At 44.8% G+C, this 24,641-nt stretch overlaps 1 protein-coding gene across 1 annotated transcript; it reads right to left on the reverse strand.

Annotated features, from left to right (window-relative positions):
* Window positions 1-886: 886 nt before the first annotated feature.
* col2a1a (collagen, type II, alpha 1a) lies at window positions 887-24,538 on the reverse strand. Its single transcript, XM_080016056.1, has 53 exons — window positions 24,263-24,538; window positions 20,372-20,388; window positions 20,241-20,273; window positions 19,572-19,604; window positions 19,355-19,408; window positions 18,764-18,865; window positions 18,207-18,284; window positions 17,857-17,901; window positions 17,539-17,592; window positions 17,207-17,260; window positions 16,486-16,539; window positions 16,320-16,373; window positions 16,114-16,167; window positions 15,915-15,959; window positions 15,730-15,783; window positions 15,550-15,594; window positions 15,370-15,423; window positions 14,681-14,779; window positions 14,510-14,554; window positions 14,302-14,400; window positions 14,108-14,161; window positions 13,877-13,984; window positions 13,716-13,769; window positions 13,446-13,544; window positions 12,918-12,971; window positions 11,620-11,718; window positions 11,344-11,397; window positions 11,179-11,232; window positions 10,976-11,029; window positions 10,796-10,849; window positions 10,584-10,628; window positions 10,218-10,316; window positions 9,979-10,086; window positions 9,803-9,856; window positions 9,588-9,641; window positions 9,382-9,435; window positions 8,538-8,591; window positions 8,308-8,415; window positions 8,133-8,186; window positions 7,713-7,766; window positions 7,459-7,620; window positions 7,241-7,348; window positions 5,938-6,045; window positions 5,696-5,749; window positions 5,414-5,521; window positions 5,252-5,305; window positions 4,987-5,094; window positions 4,845-4,898; window positions 4,129-4,236; window positions 3,407-3,695; window positions 2,920-3,107; window positions 2,550-2,792; window positions 887-2,427 (listed from the first exon to the last, which is right to left on the reverse strand). The coding sequence occupies exons 1-53, from the start codon at window positions 24,354-24,356 to the stop codon at window positions 2,281-2,283; spliced, it is 4,266 nt and encodes a 1,421-aa protein (XP_079872182.1). The 5' UTR covers window positions 24,357-24,538; the 3' UTR covers window positions 887-2,280.
* Window positions 24,539-24,641: the final 103 nt, after the last annotated feature.

A 24,641-nucleotide genomic window follows, 5' to 3' on the forward strand; every position in this document is an offset into this window, starting at 1 on the left:
GACAAACAAATCCTGCCATGCGCACTTCCTCACCACCTCATCTGTTATATAGGACATTGATTGGACTTGATTTGTGTTTGATATTTTGTTACTTCTTAATTTAATTGAATATATTGTTTATATATTCTGTATTTTGAGACGGTACAATGCAAATATTTCTTATAGTTTTCCCTTGAATGTTTTTTTCACATGTGGCAGTGTGAGAAATTGGCCTAATATCAAATCTTGGTTGACAAGTTTGAGAGCCCTCCTGCCCTGGGCTACACCTGGTCTTGGTCTCATAGCCCTTGGTCATTACATAACCATGCAGAGCATTTATTGGACCCATTGACTCCTATGCAGTTGCACTTGTCATTGTGGTTTAGTTTTGACGTTCAAACTCCTTTTTCATGTGGTGATGAACATTTTTTATGATATTTTGTCCACCCCCCTGTTTAATTTTTGGATTCAACCAGATAAAATAATAAGATTAAGATGGCAAATTCTTACAGCATCCTTTTTGAACTTGTAGAGGCATAAGTCAACTAATCAAACTTTCCATGCAGCGTTGAACTGTCCCTGTAGAAAATACAATTTCAGTCACTGTATTATTTTCTTTATTTATGCCTATTAGTTCAAACAAACAGGAGCCAACCACCCCCACCCCCCACCCTGAACCCGGAGAATGAATACAGCACTTCATTCCTTTTGTAATGAGAATTTCATGAAAAATTCACATTTGCATCACAGTCTCCAATGTGCAGACACACACACACGCACACATACACACACACACACATACCATGCACTCACATTCAAGAGTAACTGACCTCAGGAAAATACAGTTATAACAAAAAACATTAAAGTACACATGAATGGTTTTGTTGAGAAAAGAAGGAAATACATGCCCACGACACTTCCGTTTTTATTCAAAAGCTCAGTTCGAAATAAACTTAATAAACTATGTTATTTGGTTTTTCTTTTTATTTCCAATTTACATCAATTTAAAGTGTAACAAAATAAAACAAAAAAAAAAAGATCATGGTCATAATAAAATTAATAATAAAAATATACACACCCTCACACACACAGAGACAAGCCACCCTGGTTGTTTTCAGCGGCCTTCGCTGGAATCCGGGGGTTCAAATCGGGGGATGTGGATTCCAGAGGAGGCCGCTCAGAAGCCCCTATCTCCCCTGACCGTGCGTTATTACACTGTATCTCCCAAGGCAGAGTGTGTATGTGTGCTGTGAGGTTAGTGGGAATCGAGGGGGCATTAGGAAAACAACGGTAAAGACTGACTTCTAGAACTCATAGCACCTTCTGAAGAGAGAGCAACCCCAAGCAAAGATGGCTGTTTAGCCCCAGATCCACCTAATATTTTTTGGTCCGCTCCGATTTAAGGACGACATTTTCACTTTGTTTTTCAGCGTGAGGTAGCTTTAAACAATCGGGATGACAACAGTAAAAGCAAAACACATTTTCATCCAATTTGGTTTTAGGTTTTAGGATAATACCTGGGTTTAAACACCGTCTTTTTAATGGGCAGTCAAGGACAATGAAACATACATCCCAAATGAAACCTCACAATCCAAAAAAAGTGTTGGTGTGCACATAGACACATGTACACACATAACGTGGAAATATATATATATATAACCATCTGGTTGCTTATAAACACAGACTTTTACAAAGATAGAACCAGGGATTCATAATGCACAGTAACGTTGTTTTTTTGCTCCTGATCAAGGTGGAAAGTCTGGAGCTGTGGGACTGGATCTTAATTACTGCAAATATCACTGTGGTCTACATTGGTTTGTGGGTCAGGAGGGAGATAGGGAGGGAAGGTGAAGTAGGACTGGGACAGAGGTTGTCGCTGGTCTGTAGTGGAAGGGGCCTGTCTTGCTTGCATAGTAAACCTGCGCAGTCCTACCTCAGCTCTGCCCATTTGATTTAGACAGTAAATAAGTGACATCGAGTCATGTTTCTGTTTCTCCATCACTTGTTTCGCGTGGTTCCTCTTCCTCCTGGCGCTCACTCATTCCCGCCAACGGTGGGCCATGGGAAACATGACTGGATCTCAGGAAGCGGGTCGACAGGGTGTGCTGGTGTGATCTACAGATATTGCCGGTGCCCTTCAGTGCTATCTTCCAGTAAGTAAAACTTGGAGAGCACATCTTTTTGAGAGAATCAATTTTCTTTACAATTTCCTGTCTTCTTTATTGTGGAAGTGTGTGTAATGTTTCATGGTTGAGTTATTTCATGTTTTTAAATTTCTTTTGGCCGTCTTGATATTCCACTTTACAAGAAGCAGACTGCACCTACTTCCACCCCAAACTCCTGATCTGCTCCTCCGATGTCCATGGGAGCAAGGTCCACAATGGGCAGACGGGAGGTCTTCTGTGTTTTGTACTCAAAGACAGTCTTGCCCCACTGGCCTGTATGTTTCTGTTGGATAAGAGTAGAGAAATGTGTAAACGTATCGATCAACGTATTGATAACTAGACACGTGATTCTTTTACATGATACTATACTTAAGCTAAACACACTAGGCCGTCACTGGCACTCACCTTGCAGCCATCCTCCAACACGGCATATGTGAACCGGCTGTTTCCCTCGGCACGGATCTCTACGTCGTTGGAGCCCTGCAGGAGCAGAGCCTTCTTCAAGTTGCCCGTAGCCTGGTCCATGTAGGCCACGCTGTTCTTGCAGTGGTAAGTGATGTTCTGAGATGCTTCGTTGGACAGAAGCCTCAAGAAGGTCAGCTGAACGTTGGCAGCATTGGCGGCGGGGCCGTCCTGGTCATAGCTTAACTGTAGGGGCCGGACAGCAGGATGAGAGGGTCAATCATTACCAATCATAGAACGAGTAAAATGGGTTCCAATTGATGGATGACCTCTTAGACGGGAGAAGACGGTTGCATCATTTCAGTGGACTCACGTGGAAGCCTCCATTCATAGTCTCTCCAAACCAGACGTGCTTGCGGTCCTTGCTCTTGGTGGTCCACCAGTTCTTCCTTGGTACCTTGGCAATTCTTGGGTAGACGCAGGTCTCCCCTGTCTCCATGTTACAGAAGACCTTCATGGCATCAATGGTGCTGCCAATGTTGGGATCAACCCAGTAGTCCCCTGCAGAGTAAACAGGACAAGGTTATCCCCAGTGGAACCTCTCATGTTGAAATGGTCTCACAAACTCATAGAAGTGTACATTCAATTCGGTTCAGCACTTTATTATCTCATATGAGAAATGTGACTTACTGATAAGACAAGGTTCCCTTGTGGTTCACTGAACCTCCACCCACGAAGTCATTACCAATACCGTGGATAAAATGTCACCATAATGCAAAATCACTCCTCGTCACCCATTTCAGAGAACCTTATGTAAATGTTTTCCCTCCTATTAACTTTTTTCTTCACCCCATACTCACCGCTCTTCCAGTTAGGATGGCACAGTTTCAGGTCTCTGCAGGTGCGGGCGGGGTTTTTCTGGCTGCCGTCGGGGCTGCGCATGTTTTCAATCTGGTTGTTGATGGACTTGAGAGTGGCGTCCACCTCAACGTCGTGCTGCCTCAGGGAGCTGGAGGCCTCGTCGGCCCTCATGTACCTGAGAGGATCTGGAGACTTCTCGGTCTGAGACAGACCGGCGAAGGCAGACATGTCGATTCCAGGGCCAGGAGGACCTGGTGGGCCAGGGGGTCCGGCGTTTCCAGGGGGACCCTAAAGCGGAAAGGAACACAGAATGAAGTTGTGTAGGTTGTGAAGGGGATAAATAATTTTGTTTGTATGTATATGTAGCCATCCATCCGTATTTAAAAACTACTACTACTACTATATACTAATATACAGTAAATGAGCTGTGTGGGTTGAGATAGCACCATTATTTGACTGCATTTTGTTGACCATGACCTTTGCATGACCTTTGCATATCACTGAGCTCCAATTGTTGACGCTAACCTCACCTTATTACTACTTCATTCAAATGGATAATTTGTATTTTGGTTGTTTTTTTTGTCTAATTTGCCCACTTGACAAAGAAGACTTGTCTAGTCATCCTGGCTAGAGGGGCAATTTCTCTTACATACCACTTTTTATTGGCTATTACAATGCATTTGTGCTGTAAATCAGCCAATTTATGGTATGTTTCACTCACAGCTGGTCCAGCCTCTCCAGAACGTCCACGTGGTCCAGGAGGACCAATGGGACCTGGTTGACCGTTAGATCCGTCTTTGCCTGCAGGTCCAAGTGGTCCTGGGGGTCCCTACAAAAAGCGTGAGAATCAAAATGAATGAAGGGTTAAATCCAACCCTAACCCTTTCCAATGCAGAAAAAAAAGCCAGCAACCACTGTTCCAAACCCCATTTGTTCCTCTCAAAATTATGGCTGAAGTTGTGCAACAGCAGTATTGAACAGTTTGTTGGTGCTGCATGTCAAATGGGTCTGAAAGCATCGCAGGCACTGCAAAATGTCAGCAATCTCCTATCACCCTCAGGCAATTTTACCTTAATATGCACAAGATTAGTCAGACTGCGACACTCATTGATTGCGCACAGTGCTTAGCTAATCTCATAAAAAATTGATAGAATAGTCCACTCTGTATCTCAGCGGGAGTTTCTCCTGTCACTCTTGCTCTATCATCGCAGAAAGTAATTACAAAAAACCCTCAGCTTTCCATCTTATCACAGCGGCAGATAATTAAAGCACATTGCCTCTTCCGACACCCACTTTTATACTTTGTAAACATTAAGATTACAAAAAGACCAACCTGCGCCCTTCATTAACACTCATTTTATCGCCCGATGGTATTATTACAATGGCACTTTGTTTTTTCCACCACTCTCCATTTTTTAAACACCCTTCTGAACTCACCTTGGCGCCGCTCGGCCCGGCGGGTCCTCCAGCTCCAGAATCACCAGCGGTACCCTGTTGGGGCAGAGACAGCAGCACGTGAGATGAATTAAATCACAGGAAACGTGAATATTAAGCAGCCTCACATGAGCTGATGACTTACGGGAGGTCCGGGAAGACCCTGCAGACCGGTGAAGCCACGGTGTCCCTTCTGTCCCCTCTCTCCTGCCTCTCCAGCCTCTCCCTTGTCTCCACGTGGTCCTTGGGGTCCCTGAAATAGTGGTCCAGATCAATTTTATGACGGATTCACAAAGTGCTAAGTAGCGTAGCTGTACGGTTTGATGCTATTTCAACTGCCACAACTCCAGTATTTGAAACACTCGTAAATTAGCCGCATTAGCATTAGTAAATTATCAGGTGATACTCACAGCCATTCCTCTCGCACCAGCGGGTCCTGCGGGTCCAGCGGGTCCTTGAGCACCCTGAAATACAAAAGTTTTGTTGTCCACCAGTTTGTCACCTTATCATGTCAATGAGTTGAAGGGTATAAATATCTTATCTGGTCACATTTTGTGAGTTCTGATACTCACAGCCTCTCCTCGGTCTCCCTGTTTGCCGAGGGGACCAACGGGTCCGGGACCACCAGTTGCACCAGGAGCTCCAGGGGCTCCAGCAGGTCCAGTGTTACCACGCTCTCCCTGTTGGACAGCACGAGGTCATAACTTCAACATTTCAGGTAATTTCATCACCATGTGCACATGGTTAGTGACATGGTTGTTATCAAATGTTATATGTAAAATGCCTCTTGACCTCTTCTTGAACAGTGGTCATTGGTTGAATTAGAAACATTCTTTGAAGCTGGTGTTTCTCACCTTGACTCCCAGAGCTCCGTCCCTGCCAGGGGGTCCATCAGATCCAGGGTTGCCCTGTAATGCAGAGATGACTTTTTACTGAATTGCTTTTGTTAATTGCACATTTAAAACCCAGTTTTAAAGAAACCTAGTCCAACTAACCTATTTCTACTGTTGCTGGCAGGCACTTTTTACTGTACGTGTTATTACGGTTCTCTGGTCAATATGGTTTACATACTTATGGTCATAAGCTTATTTCTGACCTCTCTACCGGACTCTCCAGAAGGTCCAGTCAGCCCAGGGGGTCCCACGGGTCCAGGGGGTCCACGGTCGCCGCCAGAGCCAGGAGATCCCTGCTTACCGGGCTCTCCCTGAAACACACATGAGACATCAGACGTGAACTCGACAAACACACTGAGTGTAGAAGAGGTGCATGTGTGTCTTGGTGTGTAGTTGGTGTTTGTTTATACAGACTAGTTAAAAAAAACAACACAACAGTTTTTTTGCATCTAAAGTGATAGGCCTGCACATTGAACATGCTCTACATCAGTGGGTGTCAACTGGTGGGTCGCGATCCGAAACTGGATCGCAGGTCTATTTTGAGTGGACGGCAGGCATATAAAGTGGTTCCACTTTACCAAAGCAAAGCAATTCAGTGAGCCATTGATTATTTTCCTATCATGAGGCATATTTTCTTATTCCTGCTGTCTAGAGTAAAATGGGGGATGGTAGCTCAGGCGGTAGAGCTGGTGGTCTAGTAATCTAAAAGTTGCTGGTTCGATCCCAGGCTCCTCCTGCTAGCATGCTGTAGTATCCTTGAGCAAGACACTTAACCCCTAATTGCTCCTGATGGCTGCGTCCGTTGGTGTTTGAACAATTGTCAGTCGCTTTGGATAAAAGCGTCTGCTAAATGTAAAATAATATTTTGGAAGGCTAACAAATTAGTTCCATGGCTTTTTGATCAATTGGGTTTGTAGCAATTATTGCAATTTTTGTGTTGGTCAACGTGTTTGAAAGCGTTGTGGATTGCTGCACTATTAACTTTGTGAAATTAATTAGAATGGAGAAAATCTTAGAATTATTTTTGGCATTATTTGGCATTATTATTTCGTGACATAATGACGAAGGACAATTTCGATCCACATAGGGATCCCCGTCATGTACTCCATCTCGTCATCATCATCACTTCATCTCTCTCTTTATATAAGCACCTGATATAGAACCCTCATTGCTTTTAAACCAATTTTCAGTGATGCTTGGTGCCACAGTAACAGAATACTGGGATCTTGTCAAATCCCAATGGATGGAAATTTTCATTGAAACATCGAATGGCTTAGAGGTTTGAAGAGAGCTTGTAATTGAATCTACATTGGTAGTTATATCATAACTCGTCACATCTTCATAAGCTACATTATAAGATCTTAGCTCTGAGATGGACAAGTTGGAATAAATTGTGACACAATCAGATGTCAGATGAAACCGTGAAGATTTGTCTCTGTGTTATGTCGCCAGGCCCCAAGGTACTCTAGATGCCAAATAAGCCTGTTTTTGCCAAAATAGACTTACGGAGGGCCCAGGGAGGCCAGGGAAACCTCTCTCTCCACGCTGACCAGGCAGACCAACAATACCACGAGATCCACCCAAACCCTGGGGACCTGAAGGCCCATCAGCACCCTACGCCATGAAGACAGAGAAGAGATCATCATGAAATGGATAGCGTAATGTTAGGGTGGAAAAATCCATATCAAAATCAACATGATCCCATGAATAACCGTCACACTTACAGGGGGACCGTCCTCTCCGGGCTCTCCCTTCTCTCCTGGAGCACCGCCAGCGCCACGGGGCCCAGCATCTCCCTGTCTTCCTGAGGGACCAGAGTCACCACGGGTGCCCTTGGGACCATCTTTACCAGCGGGACCAGAGGGACCGACTGAGCCAGGATTTCCCTGAGGTGGAAAGAGGGAAGTTAAAGAGTTAAGATACGTGATGTAAATACCTGTTTGGAATGAAGAACTATCGTCATTAAATGGATACTAACGTTGGGGCCAGGGGATCCAACTCTTCCAGCAGCGCCAGGGAAACCAGTAGCACCCTAAAAGTGAGAGAATGAGTGAATTAGTGATCACCATCTTATGCGATATAAAAAATGTCCAAATTAGTAAGATAAGTAACACAGCTTACTGTGTTCAGACCTCAGACCTCAGCTTAAAGCATAGTATTTAGATAGAGTATTCTAAATGTACCAAGTTAGCATAGTGTCTAAATATTCTTAGGTAACTCAGGGATGTGAGGTGATTAAAAATGACCTAATTGAGTGCAAACCAGAGACAGCATGGTGTTTTCCTCTCATGTTCCCATATGAATTAATACAAAGTCATTATCCACAGTGGATCTGTGTTCAATTACAGTAAACTGTGCTGGTTTATGCATGCAGGAAATGTAATTAGAAGATACTTACGGGAGCGCCCTGAGCACCACGGGCTCCTTTAGGTCCAGAAACACCAGTAGGTCCCTGATGGAGAGAGACATCAAATAACATTCAATCACCTTCATGCTGACAGGAGATTTTGAGCTGTTTCAATTGGATTAAAAACTTTATCAAAACTGGATTTAGTGTTAGGTTGTGCACCCACCACAGGTCCAGGAGCACCAGAGGGTCCCTGGGGTCCGGAGGAACCAGCTTCACCCTTTTGTCCACTCTCGCCCAGCTCTCCCTTGGCACCGGGCTGACCATCTGCACCCTGGATCAGTGGAGAAAGGATGGATGATGGCACCAAGGTCAATGAAGGTTCAATGACATAATACACATCGCACTGTACAGCTTCCTTATTCAAACCAAAGCTATGGAGGTGGTTTTACTTACAGGAGGTCCAGCAAAGCCAGCAGGTCCAGGGGGTCCGATCTCACCACGGTCACCCTGCAGGTGGCAGAGAGAAAAACAGTCAGTTCTGTACTGGCTTGGATTTGTTATGTAGCCATATATACTCCTAATATAGTCATGACTATTTATAAAAAAAACCATTCTGTTTGACACCTGAGGATGAATTCATCTGGGGATGGAGATAAGAAATATTCTATTAACTAAAAGTGCCAAGTGTCAGATTAACTGGTTTGGAGCAACGGATGGCAACAAATTGCATGATTAGAATATTTCTCCAGATATAACGCGGCTGGGGTTTAAATTATGGATGTAGTAATATATTGATACATTGGAGAATTGTTGTCTTACATTTGCCAATACTAGGTCAATACTCAAAACTGCTTCATGAATCATACATTTTTTATGAGAAAAGTTGGTATGAGTTGTAGCAGTAGGATTGCTTTACCATCATAGTAACCCAAGATATTGTGATGCATTGAATTGTAACCCCTGTGTAATCATACAGCACTAGTTTCTTTCTAAATATATTTTATTCATCACCTCGCTTTTTAGCAGTCAACTCACATATTGAGTCGAGTCATAGTTTGATGGCAACAGTTGATCCAGAACAGATTCTACTGTGATTTCATGGAGTGGACAAGGGTGCACAGGTCCAGGTAAATTTGGTGCATTTTGTGGAGAATGCTAATAGGGACACGAAACCCTCCAGTTTTCCACTTACTACACAACAGCTGCTGATTGACGAGCTCTAGAGCTCTAGCTTCTCAATCAGCAAGGTCTTTTCAAAATCCTGAAATGAACCAGACAGACACAGAGATGGACTTACAGGAGCACCGCGAGAACCAGCAGCACCAGTAGGGCCAGAAGGTCCGGTCTCACCCTATAGGAGGCAAAGAAACCGTCAGTTGAATCAAACTACTTGCGTACAATATATGTACACGACAGTCAGTCTTAAGTTGTCAATACAATTTCTACACTTTACAAAAGCTTTTTGCAATTGAAGAAAAAGTAATTGAACAAATATTTGCTAACCTTTGCGCCGTTGGGGCCAGATGGGCCAGGAGGACCAATTGGACCAGTCAAACCCTGAGACAGAAGAGGTTAAAGAGGTAACATTAACACTGTTAAAAGAGGTTCACAGTGATCAGACATTGGGGATTTGCTTACTAAATGAATAAAAATCACCACGCTGGGAGTAAATGTCATAATAACAAACTGAGAGCAAATTAGGTGAACGTAGAACTCACCCTTGAACCGTCCTTTCCAGAAGCTCCCTCAGGTCCCTTCTCTCCATTGTCACCCTGTAAGACAGTGGAGGTGGAGGTCAGTGCAAGGGTCATATCCAAAACATAAACCTGAATTGGAGGGTGAATCCCTTTTTGACAACTACAAAGAAGAGCGATGGGAGTCATCTGCTACTCACTCTGTCTCCCTTGGGTCCAGGGATGCCGCCGGTTCCTCTCTCTCCGGGCATACCCTGCAGGCCGGGGGGACCCTGGGCTCCAGCAGAACCAGCCGGTCCAATGGCTCCCTGGGAGAGGAGAAGAGCCTGGATTAGCTGTTAGACTACATATATATATAGAAGACACTCTACACACTACATTTGAATTGACTTGATTCAAAAGCAGGATGGGTCTATCAAAGTTTTGTGTCTTCCCCAACCTTGGGTCCATCAGTTCCGGGGGTTCCGGGAAGTCCACGAGGTCCCTGGAGACCCTGCGATCCGGCACCACCCCTCTCACCAGGGAAACCACGCTCACCCTAGAAGACCAGAGGAAATTGCTCTAAAGTCCCACAGGCTAGTACAGTTTGAGAGGCAGAGGAAACCGTGTCTCGTTACATGCTGCTAGAATGATCAATGGATGTGCAAAATGCACAGAACAAATGATGCAAATCTTAGCCATTGTGTCTTTAGCTCATTAGATGGAATGTGATCGATTTCTGAGTGGGTGGTAATTTGTGGTTAATTTGCCTTCAGAGTAATTGCACGGCCGCATAAAGAGAAGAATCCAAAAGGTTGAAACTTACTCTGGGTCCAGAAGCACCAGGAGCTCCACCCTCTCCAGGAACACCCTACAGAAGCAGAAATGTTACCATCAGCTGTATAAAGATATGTCATTCTTTAGGATTCAGATATGAAATTAGTCTGAAATAACATTACAAATCAGCCATATACTGTGTATATATATATATATATAGTATCTGGTTAAATATCTAAATCTGTGGGAAAACACACTCACCTGATCACCAGGCTTTCCTGACTCTCCGGGGGGTCCAGAAGGTCCAGGCAGACCCTGCTCAACAGAAATACAGATAATTATCACTCATGTTCAATGATAGAAATAGGGGTTCCTCGTAGTACCTACTGGTAGTAGTAATTGCAAAATTATACCTTGAATTTAAATGTATAGTAATCTCACCTGGAAACCGGAAGGCCCAGGCTGCCCTTGCTCTCCTCTCTCTCCAGCAGGTCCCTAAATTAGACACATTAACAGGAAATTAAGCAGGGAGGGAGCATCAAGATCCTGATAAATGTTCATTACCCATTGTCTCTGGATAAACACGATGGTAATCATTTGACTGAGCTGCTACAGGATTTAAAAATCCTGACTGGGACGCTCACCGCAGGGCCAGAAGGTCCACCAGCTCCAGTCTCACCATCTTTACCAGGCAGGCCCTGGGAAGAGAGGGCAGCGGTTGTCTTTTAATGGCAATTTCTGATTCAACAACAATTAAGGTTAATACTGTCAGGATTATAGAACAATGTTCATGGATAAAGTATGCTTACTCTCAGACCAGGACGACCCACAAGGCCCTTCTCTCCTCCCTTGCCGGGCTCACCCTGTTGAAGAACAATATCACACATCAACTTCCAAAAATATTCTTGTGGTTTGGGTAACTGCGGAGTCCTGATAATGATGCTTACCAACCGATTTTGTTTTTGTATTACTAATGAACTTTTACAATGCATATTTATGTTGCGAATGGTGCAATGGCGTGGACACACGCTAACTTTCTGAGTTTGTATACGTTTCCTCCCACGTCAGCACCCTGCGGCCCTTACATTGGCTCCCTTTGGTCCGGGGAATCCCATCACTCCAGGCTGTCCACGGGCTCCCTGGGGCCCAGGGGGTCCGGGGCGACCGTCCTCACCAGAAGCACCCTGCAACATGGAGAAACCCCCAGTCAGATGAGAGGAAACAAGACTTCTGCCTTCATAGGAAAATGCTTTAAACGTGTATTTGGTACTCTAGATAACACAAGGATCATAAAACATCGGGGGATAAAATAAAGTTAAAGAATAGAAAAAGGTTGGAGTCAAATGATAAAACCCAGTAGCTTGTCTTTAAGAATTAGTATACGCTTTCCTCGAGAAGAGGGTTTTAAGCAGGGATTTGAAAGACGCTGGTGTGGTCTGTCTAATGTCAATAGGCAGAGTGTTCCGCAGTCTGGGGGCTCTGACAGCAAAGGCCCTAGGATCCAGGAATAACCAGCAGAGCTGCATCCCCCGGTCTCAGAGAAGTCCAGGCACACAGGGAGTCAATAAATCCTTCGTATCAATTGGAGCTCGGCCATTTTATTCTTTAAAAGTGATCAATAAAATGAAATAAATCAAATGGGGTATAAAACTGGCAGCCAGTGTAAGTTGTCTAGGACAGGGGTAATGTGTTCATATTGCTCGGTGCCTGTTAAAATTCGGGGCAGCAGCATTGCGCTGGTTGGAGTCGGCGAAGGGAGCGCTGAGTGATAGCGGCATAAAAGCATGAATAATTTTGCACAAATTAGAGGGAGATAACGAAGATCTGATTTTTGGAAATAGTCTTTAGCCGAAAGGAGCAAGGCTGGACAACATTCTTAACATGACCCTCAAAAGGGAGCTCTGCATCAAAAATGACACCAAGATTTCTGGAAGCCTGCTTAATATTTTGGGTCAGTGAACCAAGCTTACTGTGAAGCAGGCTGGTGGAATGTGTTTGACTATGAGCTCAGATTTATCATAATTACGTGTTTTTCTTTGTTTTTTGGGGGGGGGTATAGAACATTTTATATGACTGAGGCAGGCAAGGAAAGGATCTAAACTGCTGGAGTTATTGGATTGGAGAGGAACATATATATATGTCTCATCGGAATGACAAGAATCACCCTGGTGATCCATTGTAATTTATTATTAATTGATATAATATGTGAGCACGGTGTTCATTTGTCGAGCCAAACTGATCATCTGCCCAGTTTCTTTTCATTATACTGTGCATTAATGTCCTCAAATATTGATAACTTGGGAACTAAGAACCACAGTGATTTCTATTATATAAATGTTAACAGCATTGCACTGTGGGAAAAAAACTAAAAACATTTACTTACAGAGGCTCCGACTTTGCCTTGGGGACCAGCATCTCCAGGACGCCCAGTGAGACCCTAGAAGAGGGTTGAGGGGTGAGACAATGATCATACTTTTTATTTTCATATCAATCCACAGTCAGTTTAGTGTTGAATCTTTTGATAAATACAAATATTCGCTTGGCTTGGTAAAATCCTTATTCGAGAATGTTCACATTTTAACTGGAAATATACAAGTCACACTTGCTGAGAGAGAGGCAGTTGAGAGAAGTAGCACAGGTGTAGTAAAGTGATAGTAGAGATTGGTCGTAGAGTGGTAGAGAGGTAGAAGAGACTGATCATGGAAAGAGGTAGTAGAGAAAGGCAGTTGAGATGTAGTAGAGAAGTAGTAAAAAAATAGAAGAGAGAAGTGGGAGAGACTTTTCGGTGTATTGGTCGTTACTAAACCCGTTGCCATAACAGTAGACATATCTTCCTGAGGACTGAAAAACTCAAAGGATTAATTCCTTCTTTTTTAGCGACTGCGGTGGTAATGTCTCGGTGGTAACTCACTCTGGCTCCGGGAAGACCAGACTCTCCCGTGCGGCCGGGGTCTCCAGTGGCTCCCTTAGGGCCAGCAGCGCCAGGAACACCACGGTCACCAGGGGCTCCCTGCAGAAGGTTGAGGAGGCTACTGGTAAATATCATTTGGCACAGCTTTTCGTGTGTGTATAACTAATTATCGTCATGGTCGGTAGGAATGGAGCCCAGTCGAAATAGCAGCAGTGCCCTGAACACAACCTTTGATATTTGAAGGCACAGCCATTTTGACGCAGGACCCACCTTAGCACCAGCAAGACCATCTTGACCAGGGAAACCTCGGTTACCGGGAGCACCCTGAAACAATCACAGAAAGCGTTATAAATCGTTTTTATGAAAATGACCGTGCTCATAACTTCCAGCAACTTTATTTCACGAGCTTTATGACTTGTTTGATGACTTACTCTCTCTCCAGGAGGTCCAAGTGGGCCAGCAGAACCGGGCTCTCCTCTGGCTCCTCTCTTTCCCTCCTCGCCCGAAGGGCCGGGGGCACCTTGGGGACCAACAGGGCCCTAGGACAGAGAAGGTCTACATGTTAAATTCCCCTCAAGCATGGGTATATTGAGAACATTTTTTGCAGAGTTCAATAGATTATTTTGTAAATGTCAAAATACAAGTAGCAGCTGAGAACTTACCAGCTCTCCCTTGGGACCGGCCTCACCCTTGAATCCAGGAATACCAGGGTCTCCCTAGAAAGGTGAGTAAAGATGATGGTTGTGAGAGGAAGTAGTCATTACCTGATACTTGAGCATTCTTGATTACCTTAACACCTACAATAGCCCACGGAATGTGACTATAAATATCTATAGGTGGTTTCAGGGTGACTTACAGACTGTCCCTTAGGCCCAAGAGGTCCTGTTGCTCCCTGGGGTCCGGGTGGTCCACGGGGGCCTGGGAATCCAGGAGCGCCAGCAATACCAGGACCGCCCTTTGAGGAGGACACAAACAGATGGAGGTGAGAACCACCCCAGCATGGCCGTGCGCGATCATACCAACCGATAAGAGATTAAAGATGAGAGTGTAAATCTTGTACTCACGGCAGATCCTTTGGCTCCAGGAATGCCATCGGTACCGGGGTTGCCCTGAGGGGACAATCAAATGTGACTTTTAAAAGACGCATTTCAATCCCATCACAGAAGCAAAACGACATATAAGACTCATAAATAGGCTTTTTTTTTTTTTTTTTTTTGCTGGCTCATGTCACGTACAGAAGCTCCAGCGGGTCCAGGGGATCCTGGGGTTCCACCCTCTCCTCTGGGTCCCTGTGCGCCCTCAGAACCACGGGCACCAGTGGGGCCAGCTTCTCCCTGGATGACATAAGTAGTTCATGTGAAACAGATGGAAAAACAGATTTGTCCGTTTACCCATCAACCGGTTGAAAGTATGGGATTTCGATAGATGAGTGGCTAAGTGGGCAGGTGGTGTGCATGGCATCCAATGTCACGCAGTATCTGCTCCGAATGGATTTAGAAACCGCTCATGGGAAAACTCAACAAGTCCAAATTGGATTGCTGGAGAACCTGAATATAACAATATATATATATAATATATATCTCTATTTGAGTGTTGTTATAATCAAAATCCACAGCAAATCTATATCACTGTAAGAAATAGAACTAAAGAACTACTTCAAAATGCGACATATATTATTTTTAATTTACGACATTAGAAAACAATCGGCACAAACTGTTCTAGAAATAATGATGAGTTCAGATGATAGAGCGGTAAACCAGAAGGATCTTCACTTTCCTGTCAAGTCAGTAAATGCAAGGCAGTTGTCATACCCGTTTAAGGGATAATGACATTCTCCTAGTTTGAGTTTCTGAAGTGGAGGCATAGTCAGTGTGCTGGGGAAAAACAAAAAATCAAAACAGCTCAAATGCTAAATGGTTCAAACCTTAGCTCCTGGGGATCCTGGGAAACCAGGCGCTCCGGCGGGGCCAACGGGTCCCTGTAGAAATGAAGCGTTCCAAAGTTAGGCTCCATGTTCCCTCTTTTGTAAGGATGAATTCAGTTTGTATGCTCATCAAATTTTCGATTGCGGAACAACAATTAACAAACAATATTTTGTACGTACAGGAGGACCAGCGGGGCCGGGCAGGCCATCATTTCCACGGGCACCCTGAAAAAGAACACAGACGGGTTACCAGTCGGAAGAAATGAAGAGCAGAGTTTCCCGCCAGACGGCGACTGCTAGAGTGAACCAAACGTTGGGTTGAGGAGACACCAAACACCGCCGTGAAAATACGTCACTCACAGCAGAACCGGCGGCACCGGGACGTCCTCTCTCGCCGGGCAGACCGCGTGGGCCCTGTAACACGGGAGACGGAGAGACGGGGGGAGAGATGAGCAGGGAGGTCGAACGTGGCGCTCGCACGGAACGCTCGTCAAACTAAACGTCAACGCGACTGTCGGCGTGAGAGGTATGAAAGCAGAACCCACCATAGGTCCGGGGGCACCGTTCTCTCCGGAGGAGCCCGACTCTCCCTGAAGAGAGGGAGGGGATCACAGTTAGTTTCGTTTTTGTGTTCGTATTTGTTGGGTCAGGTCGCAGCGAACTGCGTTCAATATGGTGGTTTGCAGTGCCAGTAGAGCTCAGCGCTTGGTGAGGCGGACTGAGCGGCTGACGTCAGAGTCTTACTTTGGCTCCTGCGGCACCGTTCTCTCCCTTGGCGCCATCCAAACCAGGGTGTCCCTAGAGAGAGAGAGAAATAGAGAGAGAGAGAGAGAGAGAGAGAGAGAGAGACGAGAGAGCGAGAGAGGGAACATTGGACCCAGCAGTCAGTACTAAGGTACAGTTTGGACGTGCAGCGTGTGGACATCTATTGTATTTTGCTTCACGCTTACTCTGTGTCCTTTGATTCCAGGGAGACCAGGAGTTCCGGGGAATCCACGAGCTCCCTGGAAGTACACGATTCGGGAGGTCATTAACCAAAGTAGCATCGGTAAAAACTCATTGCGTTGCTATGCACTGTTGAAAAATTGTCGGTAAGTGATTCGTGAGTTTGCCTACCTGAGGCCCGGCAGGTCCACGCTCTCCAGCCTTTCCGTGTTTGCCAGCCTCGCCCTGGGAATGAAGAGGAAAAGGGATTAGTCAGGAAAAAACAGAAATCTTGTAGTTTTAGTAGACTAATCGTCTTCATTTTGTTGTTGGAGGACAACACCGTATTTTAAGGCTGGATGCCATGTTGACTCCCGTGACCTGAGATGCCACTGTGTCATTTTGCCCTCTGCTATTGTCACCTTATAACTACCACATCCCTATGATGGATATTTGGCCATTTTTTGATTTTATATCCTTGCGGCATGTCTGTCTTCTTGGTATGGTTGCTCGCCTGGCCACGCCCCTTTGCAAGGTTTCTTCTTTCTTCCCTCTTTGTTTAAGTTTTCTTTTCTAGGGGATGCCATCAAACTACTATTTCAATGTGCCTAAAAAGTCCCCTTGAGGCTGTGTACAAAACGAGTCTTTTTCTTTTGTTGTAAGATGAACAGTGCCCCCTTCTGGTCGACGTGTGTTACTTGTGTCAACATGAGCACAGACTAAATTACTGGAAGGTCACTCAACCGTCCTCTGGAACTTTGACATTTGACCTTTTACCCCTGATTCTGTGGTGGAGTCTGGGGACTTAATAAATAGAAACCTGTGTCAGCAGCTATATGTATCTGGGGCAGTACATTCAAGATGTACTTGCCTGATACACCCACCCGTTTATTAATGAAGCCCCCAAACTTACATCGCTTCCTGGTTTTCCAGAAGGTCCAGGGGGGCCGCGAGGTCCCAGAGCACCCTGTTATAAACGACAAACCATTCTATTAGACCATTAAATACAATCATCCGTTCATGGTTTTGCGCTCATCATGTTACAGACAATAACATTGGACAACAATATCATCTGGAACTGATCGAGAACTGGATCAACTATAGAATCACCATCAAATTGCATTTAATAAAACCTAATTTCACATAGATATTGGCTTCGGTGACTTTAATGATTGATGTAACATTAAGTTATATAAAAAATAAATGACAGGGACTTTGTGTCAAGAGAACACTGCAAATACTTACAGCTGCACCGGGCTCTCCAGTCTCTCCGGGGTTACCTTGGAAACCTTGTGGGCCCTAAAGATAGAGATTCCTGTCAATACTTATAATGACTAACAGAACACAGTCTATTTATGAGCTAAGGGAGTGAATTAAAAGGTCACAGTTGTCTTTGCATGGATACTGTGAACTACTCAGTACTAACTATAATAAATGCAAAGGACTTTGTTATTTGTGCATAGGCCTCTCAAAAAACATTTTTCGCACTGTGTGCCTATTCAAATTATAATAATAATAATAAAAATTATGTGAAGATACATATAAATAGTTAGATATACTCACGGGAGCTCCAGAGGGCCCAGGTGGGCCGCGAGGTCCCATTGGGCCCTGTGAAAGAAACAGAATTTGTGATTTTACCACATTTACCACAAAATAAATGGATCAACAAAGATGCCTTAATTCAGTTCCACTGACCAATATATACGTAACAGGAGGATGATAATCGTACATCACAAATTTTAATGTTATTTCGTTTTTATTCAGTGATGGTTACTTTTAGGTGGACTTCATATGACGTTAGGGAAAACCCCCATTTGACCACTAGTGGGCGGTGTCGCATTCTCCTCTGTAACATTTAACAACCTGTGTAATAAACTTCATTCTTATCTCTCATTGTGCAAAACTTGACATACCATGGGTCCCTGCATCACTCCCATCTGAGCACCTCCAGCTTTCTCATCAAATCCACCAGCCATCTGAGCAGCAAAGTTCTGTAAAATCCCCCAAAAAACATAAGGAGCATTTATTATTCGACCTATTAAAAAAAATATAAAAATAAAATAAAAATCAACATCGCTGAAGAGCAATTTGGGAACATGTTTAAAAGAGTGTCCCTGTCAGTGAATAACTCTGGTGTGCTCGTCATTTCCGTTGTCTGTCTTGTATTTAAAAATATTTTGGGGGCTAAATTTAAGTGAGGACGGCAGCACCAGAAATACCAATATGTATGGAGAGAATTCAGAATGCACAAATAAACACGGCAAATAAAAGGTCTCTCGTCAATCTGAAAAATTGGAATTACTTTGATAAATAGTCCAAAGTACTTATCAACCGGACATCATGTTTTACTGCCTCACAAGCCGTCATTTATTTTTTTTATTTCAAATGGAAATACAAACTCTCTACTTACAGGGAATTCAAAAATAATAATAATAACATGCTTTGTGTTAAGCAGCACCCCGAGACTTACTCCTCCAAGTCCGCTGGGCCCGGGTGGCCCTGGTGGTCCATGGGGGCCAGGGTTCCCGGGGGTGCCAGGCTCACCATCTCTGCCTGAGGGGCCGGTATTTCCCTGGGGAAAAAAGATTGGGATGAACACACATTAGACATCTTGGAAGTTTTGATCGGCTTTGACGGAAGTGTATTTCGGGTTCAGGGCCAAAGTTCTGGACCTCAGGGGGATGCGGTGGACTGAGGGCCAGACTGTCCATTCAGCTTTTATCTAATCTGCCGTTCCCACTTTCCCTGTAAATGCTCATTATTGAGACCTCCGTGTGTATGCTATGCCGTGTTCACGTTTATTGTTCTGTAGAAATATTTGATTGAATTATAAAAAGTATGAACGTGATGATGGACCGCGACTTGAAGGTGTATGATTCCTTTGTGGCAAAGATGTTTTTCTACGTGTTACTTTTCTTCTTTTAGTTGTTGTTTTTTTTTGTGGGAGCTGTCTTCACCAGCGTCCACCGCAGCCCTCCATCACTGTTGTTGCTGTTTGTTGATCCCACTGAAGCACAGTCCTTAATGACTCTCTATGGAGTCGGCTTTTTAGGTTCATTACCTTATCTCCTTTAGCGCCGCTCGGTCCACGCAGTCCCTGTTCACCTGGGGGGCCCTGGATAATACACAAGACACCAGTGGAGTCATGAAGACGGCATTATTAAAAGCTATATCTTTGAATGAGATGCTTCTAAAAAAGGCAACAATTCACTACGGCCTCTGAATACATTTGCATGAATCGACTTTTACTCTGATGATGGTTTTTTTTTATTCTTTACCATGGGGCCTGCCGGTCCTCTTGGTCCTACAACCTGCACAAGGGAGGAGAAGAAACGTCACTGATCTGCTTGTTTGGTTTCGACATTTCTTCATTTCAACCCGGGTCCTTCAGCCTGTCCGGGCTGATTGTACAACCGCTGCGAGACTAGGGGGCCGGAACATTCCGGTTTCAGACCATTGTTACCAGCGGGCTTTAAGCCCTCCTGGAAAAGAAAATCCACGACGTGGATTGAATTTGACAGTTTTGCCCAAAAAAACATCGGGAGCTCTGAACCCGCACTTTGGCATACTTTGTTCGCTCGTCATGTGACACTGGAAGGGAACGCCGGGAGGATGTAAGAGGATTTGCTTGGGTTCAGTGTGTCCCAGGAATGTTTTGCATTTTCTTCCCTGATGTCGCTGAAACCCCCCCGAAAAAAATACAATAAAAAATATAAAAAATACCACGGCGTCATCAGCGAGGAGGCTTTGCCATTTGAAAAGAACCATATCTTTTAGGTGGAAAAGAGAGAACCACTGATAGTTTAATAATGACTAGGATCGTTGCGTGTCTCTAGGTATCAGCATCCACGCAAAATACCGCGACAACCATTGTGATAAATAAAATGACATGGAGATGTATGGTAGTTTTCCCATCTTTGATAGTGACACGGAGAACCCAAACTTACGTCTGCAATCTCTCCTGGTTCGCCTTTCTGGCCCTGGGTCATGAAACAAATGAAAAAAAAAAAACATTTAGAAGACGTTCCCACCCACTACGTCACTGAGAAACGTGGTGTTTCAACGGTGGAGGTCTCACCTGAGCGCCAATCGAGTCTGACGTCGCAGGAGGAGCAATGAGGGAACGGGGAGAACAAACAGACAAACAGGGTTACAAACAGCGTATTCCCGTCAGGTGCGTTTGACCTGGCTCCCGGTTTGGAGGCCAGAGCACCGCGTTTTTAACCATCAGTTACCGAGACCATTCACCGAGGGCCAAGCCCGGAGAAACCATCCAGATTGGATTGTCGTCCAAGGACGCGGGCGAGCGATTGAAGACAAAAAAACATAATGATTGAAAATAAATAATTGCGTTAATGACAAGGTGATGATAAAAGTCAATCATTTGTCTGGGTCAAATTGCTGCAGTATCAGTAAATCGATAAATAGATAAAGTCATTAATTACGAGCAAGCAAGCATGGAAGCAGGCAACAGGAATAGAAAAATGTTACGGAGGTAATTCATGTCTAATGGCCGTTAATTATCTAAAGCAAGACAAAGTAGTATGAGATTTATAAAATAATCTACACCACATTGGTATTCATGAGGACAATGTGTTGAATAAATGATGCAAAAATTAACTTAAAAGTGGCATTCTGTACCAACAGCAGTCTGTCTGTTGACTTATATTGATATTGATGTTCATATTCATATTCTGATCTCATAACAAATGATAAACCACATCATGTCATGTCAAATATTTTTGGGAACATGACAGAAATGAAGTGCTGACACCCGTGAAAGCTCTGGCCGTCGAGTAGGGATCATGTTGGGTGGAGTTTAGACTGATCAGCCGTGGAGGGATTTCACGCATGGACGCTTTGCTGCGGTGAAGGACCCCGGGTTCCTCGCTGATTTTGAACTCGGGCACCATTGGCTTAATCTCCTGTTAACCCAATTCCATTCACCTCATCATTTACAAGTTATTTATTTATTTGTTTGTTTGTTTGTTTGTTTTGCAGAAGCATATTTTTTTGGGGGCCAATTCATCTAAGAAAAAACAATCCACCTGAATCCACTTGGGAGCGGTTCCTGGTGATTCTAAACAGTAAATCTCCATGCAAAAATTAAATGAAATTAAATGAAATCAAATTAAATTGTGAGTGACTTTAGAATAAGGAACATCTGACCCCGAGCCCTAACCCCTGACTTTATTTGGAACTCAATTGTTTTTATGTTGTTGTTGTTTTTTTAATTACGAATTATTATGACGCAAGCTGAGGGGGATCATGATCCGCAGATGGTTCCTTATTCAAAGCGTGGCGGGGAGGTAAGACGGTGAGACGGGTAATTTATTTATGGCGGCGGGAATAAATAAATTCCAACCCGTGGGGGCAGTGGCGTCGGCGGGGCAGAGGGGGCAGCACTCTCCGGCTGGGATGGCGGGGTTGGCGCACTCTCTGAGCTCCTCGCAGATGATCTCGTCGCACAGAACCGCTCCGCTGTCGCACACGCAGATGCGACACGGCTCCGGCTTCCACACATCCTTATCATTATAACTGCCGCCATCCTGGATGCAGGCCCCCGCCTCCTCTGTGGGGAGGAGGGGGAGGAGGGGAGGAGTCCAGCAGGGGGCAGCGGGAGCAGAGAGTTGGGGGAGGGGTTAGTGCGTGGGAGGGGTTAGGTGAGTGGATAGAAGATGGAAAGCAATTATTATTTTTTTAGGTTAGATAGATAAATGACAGGGACGGAGGGGTGAATGGTGAGGAGGTGGGCGGGAGGGGGTTAAACAAGTGTGTGTGTGTGTGTGTGTGTGTGTGTGTGTGTGTGTGTGTGGGGGGGTGGCCAAGGGTAAGGGTGAGTGAAGGGATGTGGAAGCGAGAGGAAGAAAGATACAGGTCATCTTTCATCAAACGAAGCATCTCCGAATTAGTGCAAAGGTCACGTTAATAAATAAAAGCTGCAGCGCACGACGGATGAGCGCCTGTTCTTCTGTTCTCTCTCTCTCTCTTTTTTTTAAGCCGTTTGACACGACAGAAAAGAACACCTTGATATTATCTTTTATCACTTGATCCCAAGATTAGTCTTCCTCACCCAATTTAAATGAAAGGCCATGTTGGTCACGATTTTCATATATCTTTCTGATGCTTTCTGTCTTGTGTATTTTTCGGCTATTCGTATATATTTGGCTATTTTTATTTTCAAATTTTATTCAGTTTTATGCTATTATAATTTTATTCCCCTTTTTTCTTTTGTAATGCTTAATCGTCTGAAGTGAAGCGCACCAAACCTCACCCAGACGTATTCTTAAACTGATTCCGATTCCGATTCCGATTCTGATGACTTTTGTCGAAAACCCGAAACACCAATAGAAAGGTCTTGTTTGGTTTCAGGGTCCGGAAAAAAAAACCTCTGCGACTGTGACGATTCTTTAGAGCTCGAGTGTCAATGCTGCGACTTCCTTTTCATAATAATATTCTAAGATGGAATACTTTTACTACAGAGGGAATACTTTTACTAAAATACTTTTATTACATTTAATGCGGTGCATTACTTATGTGCAAACGTCATTAAATGCTAACATACCAACAAAAGTGCCAGTATATTAAACAGTGAGTGTCCTCACCCTCTATCTGGGTATTTGACATGGCAGGGAGAGTGACTGTGACCCGCAGGCCTCCTCGCTCTCTGGATGAATGAAGCTCTCACAGCCACACTGGGCCCGATTGACAAGGTACTGCCCTAAGTAAATAGGGCTTCCTTCTACATTTTCTCCATCTGGATCACATCGCTGTGTCAAGTGCCAGGTTAAACAAATTTGTGGGGGGTGGGGGTGGGGGGGTATCAAGAATGGCTGGCTTGTTTAATGTGTGCGGCTTTAAAGGGCGCTTGTTTGTTCATTGTGTATTTATGTGAAAATGATCCTTAGCGCACGGCCGTCAGAGAACTGCGTTGACTCTCGCGTTGCATAGTCGCTTTTAATCACCAGCGACTAGTTGCCTTGTGTTTAATAGGCGACCACCGTTGTGATCTGTGATGCGGTGCGTCGCTAAAAGCTGGTGAATAGTGAAAAAATAACAAGTTATTAAAAATGCATAAAACTGAGCTCAATGAACATGCAGAGAGCACAAGGAGGTTCACCGCCGTGTGCACAGAGCGGCATGGGACAAGCAGAGTCTGTATCTGCTCTGCACCCTGCGCTGCCACTCCCTTCCTGCTCCCCTTTGAGCCTGCTAGTCTGGGGTCAAGCCCTGTCTGACCCTGTCACCCACCGTTAACAGCCCCCCGCGTCCCCTCCATTCGGATCCGCCAGTGCAGACCTCCAAGTCCTCTGCGGTAAATCCGCGTCTCGCTCCCGACGCAATTCATGAAATCCTACTACAAAAGTTACAGTGATTTGTCATTCGGCGCGCTGGAAGTTTCATTATGCAGATCCCTCGGGGTGTTGATCACTGATAATAAAAAATGAGCACCGGTGACGGCTTGTTAATGGTCTCTCTGTGCAACCAATTGGAGCCAGAGGATGCGGGCCCCCATAGGACCCGGGAGAGGAACAATCAGATGCTTGTTCACCTGGAGCTCCATCCCACACAGATGTGCCTTGACAGCCTCACCTAGACGCTCCATGAAGGAATGCACTGTCTCACTGCACGGACCACTCACATGACAACATGAGAGATGCTCTTTTTTTTTTGTAGTTTCTACGTTCTAAACCGTTACCTACACAGTTAACCACTCAAAGTTCAGGTATCAAAGGCTAAAGGTATTTTTCTGGCTGACCTGGCTGTCGACAGCTTCTCTAACTTGACTTGTAAATCTGCAAATCAGTGCCCCCACCCTTTGCTCCCCACCCTCTGAGATGGGTGACACTGGAGTTTGACTCTCATTGGAATATCATACAAAATGCACAGAGTTGACATTGTCATCAGTGTGAGGATCCACTTTCAAGTAAAAAAAAGGTAAATAAATACTGAAATAGGTATAACTTACGGTCATCGTCTCGCTGGCACCTGACAACGGAAAGTAAAACGACTTGGGATGCCACGAGTAGCAGGACAGTCCTTGAATCCACAAAGCTGAACATGTCTAAATGTTAGACATGCAGGAGCTCGGGTGAGAAGAATTGAGATGGAGCGGCGGCGGCTCTCGGGGTCAGTGGTGTGTAGGTGTGTGTTCCCAGAGACGCTGAACCATGCAGTCGACCTTCCAGACGTACGGAGAGAATCCAACACGGGGCCCCAGACGGCACTCAGCACCCACCGTCAGGCCAAGAACCGTGGTTTTATGTCCACGGTGCCTTCGGCGGTTCTTCGTATATTCCAAAATGCCAGTCCTTCCCCCAGACCCCCAGTCGAGCTGAAACCTGAGC

This window comes from Zeus faber (genome assembly GCF_960531495.2).
Source record: "Zeus faber genome assembly, chromosome: 15".
Lineage (NCBI taxonomy): Eukaryota > Metazoa > Chordata > Actinopteri > Zeiformes > Zeidae > Zeus > Zeus faber.